The 13,243-nt window shown below is 34.0% G+C and overlaps 1 protein-coding gene across 3 annotated transcripts in view; it reads left to right on the forward strand.

The window, feature by feature from the left end:
- l(3)72Ab (U5 small nuclear ribonucleoprotein l(3)72Ab) overlaps window positions 1–13,243 on the forward strand; it is a 42,791-nt gene that overhangs the window by 10,562 nt on the left and 18,986 nt on the right. For all 3 annotated transcript variants that reach the window (XM_074176405.1, XM_074176403.1, XM_074176411.1), the window contains exons 6-7: window positions 5,621–5,950; window positions 10,618–12,751. In XM_074176405.1, the coding sequence (XP_074032506.1) occupies window positions 5,621–5,950; window positions 10,618–12,751 (2,464 nt within the window). The remainder of the gene's footprint in view (window positions 1–5,620; window positions 5,951–10,617; window positions 12,752–13,243) is intronic.

Genomic DNA, 13,243 nt, shown 5'->3' on the forward strand with positions numbered 1-13,243 from the left:
ACACTTAGTTCCGAGGTGCCATGTCATTATAATAATCCCTTTTTGACCCTGCCCACCAATCATGCAATACCTATTAAACCCAGGTAATTAAGAAAAAGGGTTTAAATATATTGTAATGGTGTCTTAAACATTCGAGTTATAATAGTAATTGTTACTACACCAATTAAACGTACAGTGATATTGTGATATAGAAATAGTGAAAAAGTTATAAAATGGGGACATTTACTCCAAAGAAAAGAAGTGTAAAAAATTCTCCGCTATCTGTTTGCGAAAAAGTTATAATTTTAAATGTATATGATTGCATAAAACACGATCACCCTAGTTTGTCTGTGCAAGAAAGTGTTGAGCGATGTGCCCGAATGACTGGAATTGGACAGTCCACGATTTTTAAATTATTGCGAGAAAGAAAGATATCAGGCCAGGTAAGTCCATGCAAGAGAAAATCAGGAAGACCAATAAAAATCTTAGATGAAGACACCAAATGTGACATTCGAAGAAAAGTTCATTCGTTTTATTTTAAAAAGGAAATACCCACTCTTGAAAAAATATTTATCGAGATAAGCCAAGATAACGATATTCCTTTGATATCCAGAAAACTTTTATGGAAAACTTTAAAAAGTATGAATTTTGCCTGGGAAAAGCACAATCGAAAGGCACTATTACTGGAAAGTGATGAAATTGTTTGCTGGAGACGAAAATATTTGACAACTATAAAGCAGTACCGCAGAGAGCAAAAGAAAATTTTTTATCTTGATGAGACGTGGATAAACGAAGGTTATATAGTCAAAAAAATGTGGCAAGATAAAAATATAACAAGTTCTCGCCAAGCTTTCATAGAAGGCCTTTCGACGGGTATTAAAGTGCCTTCGGGAAAAGGGAAGAGGCTTATAATTGCTCACATTGGAAGCGAAGACGGATTTTTAAAAGAAGGTTTGTTAAGCTTTGAGTCGTGCCGGACGGGAGATTATCATGAGGACATGAATTCGGATGTCTTCGAAGACTACTTCGGGGAAATGTTAAAATTTCTTTCAGCTGATTCGGTCGTGGTTATGGATAATGCAAGCTACCATTCAAGGCGCTTAGAGAAGGTACCAACTTCAGCTTGGAGAAAGCAAGAAATTATTAACTGGCTGTCAAATAAAGGTATTCAGTTTGAGACGAATTCAGTAAAGAAGGAACTACTAGCCATAGTAAAACAACATAAATCTCGCTTCATGAAATATGCCGTAGAAGATGTAGCAGAAAAGTATAAAGTAACTGTGCTGCGCCTACCGCCATATCATTGCGAATTAAATCCTATAGAACTTATATGGGCACAAGTTAAAGGATATGTTGCAAGGCACAATATCACATTTAAAATGAAAGATGTCAAGGTATTGTTTGATCAAGCCATTATGGAAATCACATCAGAAAACTGGCAAAAAGCAATCCAGCATGTTTTAAAAGAGGAAGATAAAATGTGGGAACTGGACAACTTGGTCGATCAGGTGGTTGACCCTATAATTATAACACCAGGGGATGATGACAGTTCTTCGGATGAAGACTATACTGATGTAGAATAATTTAATTGAATTGTAAATATACTGTAGCGGGATAAGCAATCTGGACAGAGACCAGTGTATCAGTGACAGTGACACTTTTGCTTAGGTTAGGGTTTAGAATTAAGGGTAGTCTGAATAATTATTTTCTCGGAAGGTTCTCGAAAATTGTACCTAGTAATCTCTAGAACATTCAATTAGGGTATAAATAGAGTGTTGTTAAACGTTAAGGGAAGTTCACAGTTTTAGTATTGTTCAAGTGTCAAATTGTAATAACGTATCCAGTAAAGTTCTTGTCGTTTTTGTGAATAAATTGATTTAAAGTCCCCACAAGTGTTTCAATACGTAAAGTTCGTTCGTGTGTGTTTGTGAGTATTTCCCGATTTCGGTTCGTATATATTTTATTGTTATATTTTATATTTTTTTAATAACACTGTTCTGCTGTATTAAATTTTTATTTCCTTTAATATAATTTTTATGAATGCATATTCTTTTGGCAATTATCCCACTAGCGCGCCTCTGGCTCAGTATTTATCCGTCGATAACAATGGACAAATCCCTTAAAACAGGGTGATACCTACCTGCTCTTTATGAAACGACATAATTTTGCAATGCGGACTAGGGAAGTGACAGAATTTATTGACGGATCACCCTGTAGCGCTTTTGAATACTTAATGAGATTTTATTACTCTACACTCTTTTGAAATAGACTATAATTCCTACTAAGATTTTTATTTGATACGACCGGTGTCGGTTTATTATATCATTCTCAACTTGTCGTAACAAATAAAAAATTTAATAGAAATTAGACAAAAGTTATTTTCTTTATCGTATATTTGATATTTCTACAAAATAAATACAATGGGGGAATGTTTATATTTCGGGAACTGGCAACACTAATGTCAATAGGTAAAATGTGGTAACATATAAAGTTTGAGATTTTTTAGCATAAATGTACTCACAATGTTTTGATATACAGGTGCTATTTGTCTTGTTAACAGTGAGTTGAGAAAATTAATTCGATCAAATCATGAAAATTTCAAGAGAAGGTTTTTGTTGGTTATTTTTCACAACTTTCGATATGGATTATCTCAACAAGAATGTGTCAATGAACTCAGTTCTTTGTGTGGCGATAAATCACTATCAAAAACAACAGTATATCGTTGGTATAGTGAATTCAATCATGATCGTAGTTCTGTCGCCGACGAATTCTGTGAAGGTCGTCCAAAAACGGTTTTTGTGTCACAAAACATCGATGCAGTGCTTGAACTGGGAATGCAACATCGTCGTGTGTCATATTGGGAGATAGAGGCATCCTTCCACATTAGTTCCACTTCAATATATTCTATTTTGCAAAAAATTTGTTCTCGTTGGAAACCCCATAATTTATCAATCGCTCCAAAAAGGCTCGCGTCAAGTGGTGTAAGGAAATGATTGAAAAGTTCGGCCGTGGTGCTTCAAACGACAGGTATAAAATATTGATAGTTGACGAATCATGGAAATATGCTTATGAGCCGGAAACAAAACAGCAATCGACCTTGTGGGTATTCCAAGACGAGCTAAATCCAGCAAAGTTGTTCGTGGAAGAAACACAGCAAAGCAAATGGTCGCCTGTTTCTTCGGTAGAATGGGTTATGTGGTCACTGCTTCGCTTGAGCAATGTAGAACGGTTATTTCTGAGTAATACACGAGACCGTTTGTTCGCCGAAAGTCTTCGGAGAAATTAATGACTGTTGTTGGACTGTGTGTGTGACTGTGTTGGATCTACACAAAGAATATTACCTGGTGTAACCCAAATCCAGGCAAATTTACCTAAAGTACATGAAGTACCTGCACTGAGGCGATCGGACCGCATAAAAGGACAAACAACAGGTTGACACGTTCAGTTTGAGTAGAGCCTGGATGGTGACAGTACGACCAGCTGTCGAAAGCGCCCGCATATAATTAAATAGGAGTTATAAAGCTTCCAAATCCTTTTTGTAACTTATATTAATATTAAATATTATATTAATATTATATATAAAAGGAAATAACAAACCATAGATTTTTATATATATATATATATATATATATATATATATATATATATATATATATATATATATATATATATATATATATATACGCAGGTAGCTATAGCTGCCTACGTGGTGATGTTAGATGATGCCTGGGAATGCAGGGTCTTCTAATTGAAACCACAAATGTGCGGTTGGCTCCTGTTGGTGACACCGTGCATATGTGATGGTTTTTTTTTTCCATTTTTGGTAACCAGTTGTTGTCCACCTTTGCAATTGGCTGCAATGCGCTGATGAGGCCAATAGCCAGAAACACGTGTCCGCAGTTGGCCTCCATATTTTTCGAGTGTCATGTCCACGAATTTCCTCCTTTTGATTTATATCATACACACTCAATAATATCTATACCTATATATATATATATATATATATATATATATATATATATATATATATATATAATTTTTATATATATATATATATATATATATATATATATATATATATATATATATATATATTTATATATAAAAACTGTGATTTGAAAGAAGCTGTACAAAATAACAATATATCTTTAAAGAGCATCGAATTATATCTACAAGTAAATAAACTCTAATTGAATATCAATAAATCTAAGGCAATGATTGTTACATCAAATTCGAATCAAAGAAAGGTTGAAACTAACGATGTTGATATCAGCATATTCAATAATCAACTCACAATTGTAAATGAAATTAAGTACCTAGGATTTATTAAATAACATCAATTAAATTTGAATAAGCATGCTGAATATACCATTAGAAATGTAAGAAAATGTATTTTATCTTTAGAATTTTAAAATCTTTATCAACCTTTGCTTAGACTAACATGTTACAACTGTATAATAAGGCCACACTTTGACTACTGTGCCACACTGATATATCTATTCAACCAAAATCAAATAGGACAATTGCAGAAACTACGAAAAATGGGGTATGAGAATTATTTTGAGATGCAACCAGTATACCTCTATTGAATTTATGTTGAATACTCTATTACGAGTGGGATACAACCAGCCTTAGCAAATATTTAATTCGAAATAGTGATCTTCATTCATATAACACAAGAACATGTAATACATTTTATATATCCCGAACAAACTATAAGAGTGGAATGAATTCATTGTTTTTTAAAGGTCTAGATAGCTTCAATAAGTTACTTGATGAAATAAAACATGTAAGTTCCTTAAAAGTATTCAAAAAATTATTATTAAAATATATCAAATTATAATACATGACGTACTGTAAAATCATATATGTATATAAATCATTTATATATGCATAACTATATATTGTATATTAGGATTTCTAAAATAAACTACTATTACTACTATATAGGGTTCAAGAAGTTTTTATATATTTAAGATCAAATTGAAAAAACTCTTGTTTGTTGACCGGAATCCCTCAAAGTAGCATGTTTCATTTATTAACTATTGGAAAATACCTTAACATTTATCACTCCACAATGCTAAAAAGAATATTCACCTCATATTACAAATATTGCAAACATTAGTAGGTTTTGCAATTTCCAAGTTGAACTTCGTTCATAGAATGAGGTTTCTAGTTTTATTTTGGTTAATTACAACAATTCTGAATCTCCGCTAACAAATGTTTTATTTATGTCAACAATTTAATTTCTTAATTTTTCCAGTTTTTCTGTTTCAGTCAGTTTTGATTATTTTCAAAAACATTTAAAATTCGCTTAATTTCTTTTTTTCACTAGTTATCACACAACGCATATGCTATCCTCTCATTGTTTTTTGTTTTTTTAACGAGTTCTGAATGAATGTTTCCATAAGCCAAAGAGGCTGGATAGTAATAATGTCCGTTATCATGAACTGAAGAGATATTTCCGTATGAATGAATAAACCCACAAAAAAATAACAAAACTTTGCGAAAAAAAAAAACATTTTCTTATGCAAAAAGCAAATTCTGAATTCTCTGAATTTTTTTAAAAGGTGTATATATTTTCGGTGTTAACAAATATTTGATTTTTCCAATATATCATAAAAAAAACATTTTTTTTCAGTTTTATACTGTACTCTTTTGGCCCAATCACAGAGTGATTCGGAAAGGTTAAAAATTAAGGACAAAATGTCTGAAGATTCCTCTTTGAAACGTATTTTGAAACTATTGGAGACAGGAAGGGATGATGATGATGATGATATAGATGGTGAATCCACTTCTAGAACAAAGCGGCGAAAGAAGGAGTCTCATGAAATGGATTTGGCAAGTGCTCAAGTTGCGGGTTCTAGGCATCTTGTAGATTTTGAGGATCTGGTATTCAAACAGGGATCACATTTTATGGCCAATAAAAAGTGTAATCTACCAGAAGGATCGTTCAGGAAGCAGAGAAAAGGTAAATTTAATAATAATGATACTTTTATTGCAAATTGATCGACAACACAGGACACAGCAGTCAGGGTCAGGTTTTAAAGAATAATAGCATTTCTGCTTCAAGTAATTTAAGACATAACTTCTGAACTTTTTCAGACCTGTAATAATATATTTCAGTACTTGAAGTAGGGAGATATATGATTTGATTGCTTGGTAGCGTGGACGTTGATTTATGGTAAGGGACAGATAGTTCATTTCAATGCCTAGTATTGCAGATGCAGAATATTGATCAGAGTTTTTAGGAAACAGGAGTAATATTTATTCACAAAGTTGACAAAGCCCAGGAAATACAATGAAGGCACTGTCAAGATCAGAAAAGTATGTGCTACATGAAGTATTATGATCCAATCTTGATATTCATCTTATAATTTTTTTTGTTATGAATATTTTTTGTGAGCTTGATGAAAAGCCCCAAAATATGATCTCATAGGAAATAATTGACTGAACATGAGCGTAGCAATATGTTCTCAAACAACTGACAGATACTCGGTCCCGTAGATATTGTGTAAGTCGACAGATGGCATTCAGCCTACTATTTAAGATGTTTATATGTGATTACCAGCTGAGGTTTGGATCTAGTATAATGCCTAAGAATTTTATATGATCTAATGGAATCGATTTGCATTTGGGTTTCACATATGGGAATTCTACAAAGTTGTTTCTTTTACTGAAAGTTATTAGGCCCGTTTTTTCAATATTCAACTTAGCATGTTTTCTTGATTTTTTTCTTATATTAGTGTTTTCAATGATTATAAATGGGTAAAAAAATTAGGATCTTGTCCCGCCTGAAGAAGCCATTGTATCGCGAAATACGTGTTTCGTTTTTGTAAAACTGTTTAGTGTTAGGAAATATGTTGATAATATTACGTTTTCCCCGTTAGTTTAACAATAATTGACTACACTGTACAATCAAACTTAACTTTATTTTGCTGCTACACTGACAATACAACCTAAACTACAGCTAAAACTTCAAACCAGTATTCAAATGTCTGTCGCCTTACTGAAGCACTTCACAACGCACTGTCATCTAGACTTCTGCCGATATGCGTGTTGCCAGTGTTTATATATGCCAATGGAAGTCTTAGAGAGCCGATAGAATTATTCTCGAAGCAACTTGATACCTAGAATGATCTAGAATCACAAGTTGAGTTGAGGGAGACCTTGGTCAAGTCACAGTCGATTGACGACGACCAGCGGACGCCGGTCTTTTTTTTTTCGGGGGATGATTTACAACAATAACAGTAAGTAAAATATCAATAATGAACAAACAATTTAATCAAAAATTGAAAATAAAGTCAAATCATTATAAAATTAAAAAATAAGAATTTCAAATCAAGCTAAATTATTGAAAGGTCTAATGGACATGCTTTTCACTCTTCTTTTGATTGAAGGTTTCTATAAGTTGCAGATTTCTACACAGGCCTGAGTGAACCCATTGTGCATTATGTTCACAACTTCTTGAAACGTACTTTTCCTCCTAGTGAATGATTTTAACTTCGCTATTCTGATTTGCAGGGTTCTCCTTACTAGTTATTATAACTAATGGGTCTTTGTAATCAATTATATTTATTATTCAGTGTTTGCTACTAATGAAGTAGACATTATAGCTCAGAAGCAATTCCTCATAAGAGTCGGATGTATTCAATTGAAAACAAAGATCACAATATACTACTTTTTAGTGTGAAATAATTTTTTGTGAGTGAAATTTCATATCCAGACTCTTCATTTATTACATTGTCTGTCAATTTCTATTGCAAACTATGGTGAGTACTGGTTTTTTGGTTTGAAGTTAGTTGGCCTTTTTGTATTACATGTTCCAAGAAAGAAATGTTTTCACCACAAAGATTTCTTTCTGTCTTTATACTCCTTACTTCAACTTTATATTTACTATTTTTCAGTGCCATCTTCAAATGGTTAACCAATTTTTTGGAAACGCCATGCTTCTAGAAATGTTTTTTTATATTTTCATATGCTTTGATGAAATCCATACAGGTTGGGCCATTGAAAACGAATTAGGGCTAGTTTTTCCTGACATTTTGATTGTGGATTTCAAAAAGTTTTCCATCCCAGAAGCAGCTGAGGGTTTCTGTCTTCTGAAATGCCAGAAATACAAAAAACACGAAACAAAACCAAAACATTTCTGTACATCCAACTCAAACCAGTGCTAAGCTTTTATTGTTAATTTTAATTTTTGGATGCCATTGTATGCACTTGATGCAGGACCAGTGTGGCTCATATCAGGGATATGCACACTAAACGTGTTGAAGCACAGCATTAAGGTTCTGCTGCAGATTCTGCTGCTCAAAATTTTAGTGCAAGGCAGATTCATATGTTATTCTGATCTTGAGGAAGTGATAAATCACTTCTTGGCTGTTCCACATAGTCTTATAGGTATGTGAATAGGATTAAGAATTGGAGATCTCTTGATTCAGTGTTACTGGGAGGGCAGTTAGTGGTGTTCAGTTGGGTCCATCTCCTATTTAGACTCACGGTCGAATTCTTTGGTTACTCCATGATTGAGAAAGGAGATTAATCGCAACAACCCCATATTATTGTGACAAGAGGACTAAAAGTCATTAATACTTTTAGCATGAATACACACACATTAGAATAAGACTGTCCTTTAGGAGGACTCTTACCTCCACGGCTGATACCTAACACGACAGAGTTAATGCCCACCTCCCACACAGTAATAGAGCTTTTGTTTTTGATGTTCTGAGGCATATTCAATGTAATGTTTTGACATTCAGCAATAATGTATTGAAATATGCTGGCGGAGTTTAATAAATTGTATTCTTCAGGTAGCACTGCAAAAAATTTACCGAACCTAAATCTGGTGCACTTGCAAGTAACTCCACTGATATTTTTCGGCAGATGAAACTATCAGGAAAGATGTCATTCAAATATAGTTGACTCGCGATAATCCGATACTAAGGGACCGCGAGGGGTCGGATTATCAAAAATGTCGAATTACCAAAGATTGGCTCTATTTAATTGAATTTGCAGTGTATAAGTTTGAAAAAAACGATGAATTTTTATGTAACATTTGACTAGAAAACATTTAAAATATGTAATTAAGTCAGGCTTTAGATTTTCCAAAAAATAGAAATTAATTTAATATTAAAATTATAACACAACATGAATTGGTTTTACAGGTTAAGGTAAGACAGACTTGACTAGACTGATGACTCATACAACGCAGCGTGCCGGACTGTAAAGTGTCGGACTATCACGAGACAACTGTACAGATAAAAGCAGATGCACAATTTTTTCGGGCAATTCTCAGTGTATACTATATTCTGTATCTCTCAGTGTCAATGTTGAGAATGTCACTAAATGGATTTTTTTTTATGATGCACTGTTTGGAACCTTTGGTGTAGTAATGAATATTACTGGAGTTTTTTCCCAACACCAAATCGTTATTTTTAACACCTCGACACGTGTTTCGATCATCAAGTGATCATCTTCAAAGAGGAAGATTAAAACTGGGGAAAAAACTCCAGTAATATTCAAATGGAATTTTAATAATTCACTTCTACTTTCAATGAAAAATAACAAAAACTACGTTTATTTTTTTCATTACAAGCATCATATTTCAAATGCTAAATTGTGAACAAACAGTTAAAATAATTCTTGATAAACAACTTGTTAACAATGCAGCAAATTAAAAAAAACAGCTAGCTTCGAAAAGAGAAATTGAATAATTCAACTGAGGCATCATTATTCCATTTCAGATTTAATATTTAATAATAATCAACAGGTAGAGCGTTGTTTTTTCTAAACACCAACAGTGTGTAATCTACTTTGTGTTAGGTTGGTACCAGTAAGGTGGCTAGGACTGAAATAACTGTGAAGCGATGTAGGGGAGTGGGGAAAACTTGGGAGTTAATTGATGATTGATAATGGTTGATGCAGGGTGTTTCTGTTTTTATATTCAAAAAAGAAATAAAGTGGAAACAAGTTTTTGGACGCAAATTGATATAATTATTATTACCTTTCCGTAATCTCCCACACTGGTTTCATTTTCATTAGCTCACCTTGTATAAACTGCATATGTATTCAACTGGCATTCTCTTATCATTTCTTGTGTCTATTTGAGCTTGTGTATATGGTTCACTTTGGATTTTCTTTTCCTGAAGCCCTCCTGAGAGTCTAAAATTCTTCCTACCATTATCAAATGCAACCTTTACTTGATCAGTTTTACCAAAATTTCATAGTTATTGAATTTCTTATCCTTTTTTAGTAGTCAGCTTGGTGCTGGATCTTTAATTATTCTGTAAATTCTCTTAAATTTTCAGTTTTTTGATTATCATTTTTATTAATTTTTCATTTAATTCTCTGTAATCTTTGCTTTCGTTTTTTTTAATATTATGGATATTTTTTCCAATAAACTATGTTTCTGTTTTCTCCAGTGTTACCTCTCCAATGATCCGTCATTTAATACTCATAGGTCATTTTTTCTTCTGTATCTCGGCATTTGTTCGTTCATTTTTTGAAGGTTTTTATTTTTTATATACTAAAGGAGAAGTAGACAAAAGCCATAAAAAGGCATTTTCTGAACTTATCTCTTCACAAAATCAGTTGTCAGTAATAAAACATTTCCTTAATAGTCATATCCATTTGTTTAAGGTTACGAGGAAGTTCATGTCCCAGCTTTGAAACAGAAACCATATGGAGAGAATGAAAAACTCATTCCAATTGATCAACTTCCTACATATGTGCAACCAGTATTCGACGGTTATAAAACTCTAAATCGAATCCAGAGTAGACTGTGCAAATCTGCTTTGGAAACGGATGAAAATCTACTAATTTGCGCTCCCACCGGAGCCGGTAAAACTAATGTAGCCTTACTGTGTATGATGCGAGAAATTGGCAAACATATTAATCAGAATGGGACTATAAATGCACATGACTTCAAGATCATCTACATTGCTCCCATGAGATCGCTGGCCCAAGAAATGGTAGGAAACTTTAGTAAAAGGCTGGCAAGCTACAATATGACTGTTTCAGAGTTGACAGGTGATCATCAGCTGACTAGAGAACAGATAGCATCTACTCAAATTATAGTCTGTACCCCAGAAAAGTGGGATATTGTAACTAGGAAAGGAGGGGAGAAAACGTACACCTCGCTCGTTCGATTGATAATCATTGATGAAATTCATTTGTTGCACGACGAGAGAGGACCAGTTCTAGAAGCTCTTGTTGCAAGAACTATTCGTATGATTGAATCCACTCAAGAGGATGTTCGGCTAGTAGGTCTCTCAGCTACACTTCCCAATTATCAAGATGTTGCAGCATTTTTGAGAGTAAAATCTTCCACAGGTTTATTTCATTTTGACAACAGTTACCGTCCCGTGGCTCTTGAACAGCAGTACATTGGGGTGACAGAAAAGAAAGCTTTGAAGCGATGCCAAGTCATGAATGAAATTGTTTATGAGAAGACAATGGAACACGCAGGCAAAAACCAGGTGCTTATTTTTGTTCATTCCCGAAAAGAAACAGGTAAAACTGCGAGGGCCATAAGGGACATGTGCTTGGAAAAAGACACTCTAGGAAACTTTTTGCGTGAAGGCTCAGCTTCCATGGAGGTTCTGCGGACAGAAGCAGAACAAGTTAAAAATCACGAACTGAAAGATCTTCTTCCGTACGGATTTGCTATACATCATGCAGGAATGACCCGTGTTGATAGAACTTTGGTAGAGGATCTCTTTGCCGATAGACATATTCAAGTACTTGTATCCACTGCCACATTAGCTTGGGGTGTTAATCTTCCGGCACACACAGTTATCATCAAGGGAACACAAATTTATAATCCTGAAAAGGGAAGATGGGTTGAACTAGGTGCCTTAGATGTACTTCAGATGTTGGGTAGAGCTGGTCGGCCCCAATATGACACTAAAGGAGAAGGTATACTGATAACCAATCACAGTGAACTTCAATACTATTTGTCTCTCCTAAATCAACAATTACCTATTGAATCACAAATGATTTCAAAGCTTCCTGATATGCTCAATGCAGAGATAGTTCTTGGGACTATACAAAATATTGATGATGCAGTTCATTGGTTGGGATATACTTACTTGTATATAAGAATGCTCCGACAGCCTACTCTGTATGGAATATCTCATGATCAAATAAAACAAGACGAAAAACTGAAGCAACATCGAATCGACTTGATCCATACTGCTGCTCTCCACTTAGACAAGAGTGGTTTAATCAAGTATGATCGCAAAATGGGCCAGTTCCAAGTAACAGAGTTGGGAAGAATAGCATCCCATTATTATTGTACTTACGGATCAATGCAAACTTACAATCAGCAGCTGAAGCCAATGTTGAGTGATATTGAATTGTTCAGGGTGTTTTCGCTATCAAGTGAATTTCGAAATATAACGGTGAGAGCAGAAGAAAAAATGGAATTACAAAAGTTAATGGAGCGTGTGCCGATTCCCATTAAAGAAAGCATCGAAGAGCCTAGTGCCAAAGTGAATGTTCTCTTACAAGCCTATATCTCCCAGCTCAAATTGGAGGGTTTTGCTCTCATGTCTGATATGGTATATGTCACTCAGTCCGCAGCTCGCTTAATGAGAGCTATATTTGAAATTGTTTTGCATCGAGGATGGGCACAATTGGCAGACAAGTCGTTGTCTCTGTGTAAGATGATTGACAAGCGTATGTGGCAGTCAATGTCACCTTTGAGGCAGTTTAGGAAAATGCCAGAAGAAATCGTCAAGAAAATTGAGAAGAAAAACTTTCCCTGGGAAAGGTGAGTTGATTGAATGTATTGAGACTTCAGTAGATAAAAGTGAAATTTTTTGCAAAGAATGGTTCTTAACTACTTTTCTCTTTCACCAGAAGTATGATAAAGCTATTGATTACACCAGTTTTGATAATCAAGATAATCATTTCTTCAAATGTTTCATAAATTGGGATGATCGTAACTGAATTGGAAAATTATTAATAAAATATCAAAAAGTTTTCCCTTGTTGGGGGTACTGTTATGCTTCTAGATTCTTTGATAAGTGACACATATAACATTATCGACTATTCAGTGACTCAAAAATACAACTTATGTGTTTAACACTACTTTACAATAACTCAACCAGTTTAATTTGCTTGCTATTACTGCCATGCCTGATAGGAACTGCCCGCCACAATTCCACAAGTGAATAAGCAGAGCGAAGTTCTTCGATTGTTCTTGTTGCTGTTTGTTATCTCCGTAATGATTCATCATAACATTTGTTACAATCATGACTCG

This window comes from Leptinotarsa decemlineata, unplaced genomic scaffold, assembly GCF_025532065.1.
Source record: "Leptinotarsa decemlineata unplaced genomic scaffold, Ldec_3_MD MMD2_P_RNA_scaffold_14, whole genome shotgun sequence".
In the NCBI taxonomy this organism is placed as follows: domain Eukaryota; kingdom Metazoa; phylum Arthropoda; class Insecta; order Coleoptera; family Chrysomelidae; genus Leptinotarsa; species Leptinotarsa decemlineata.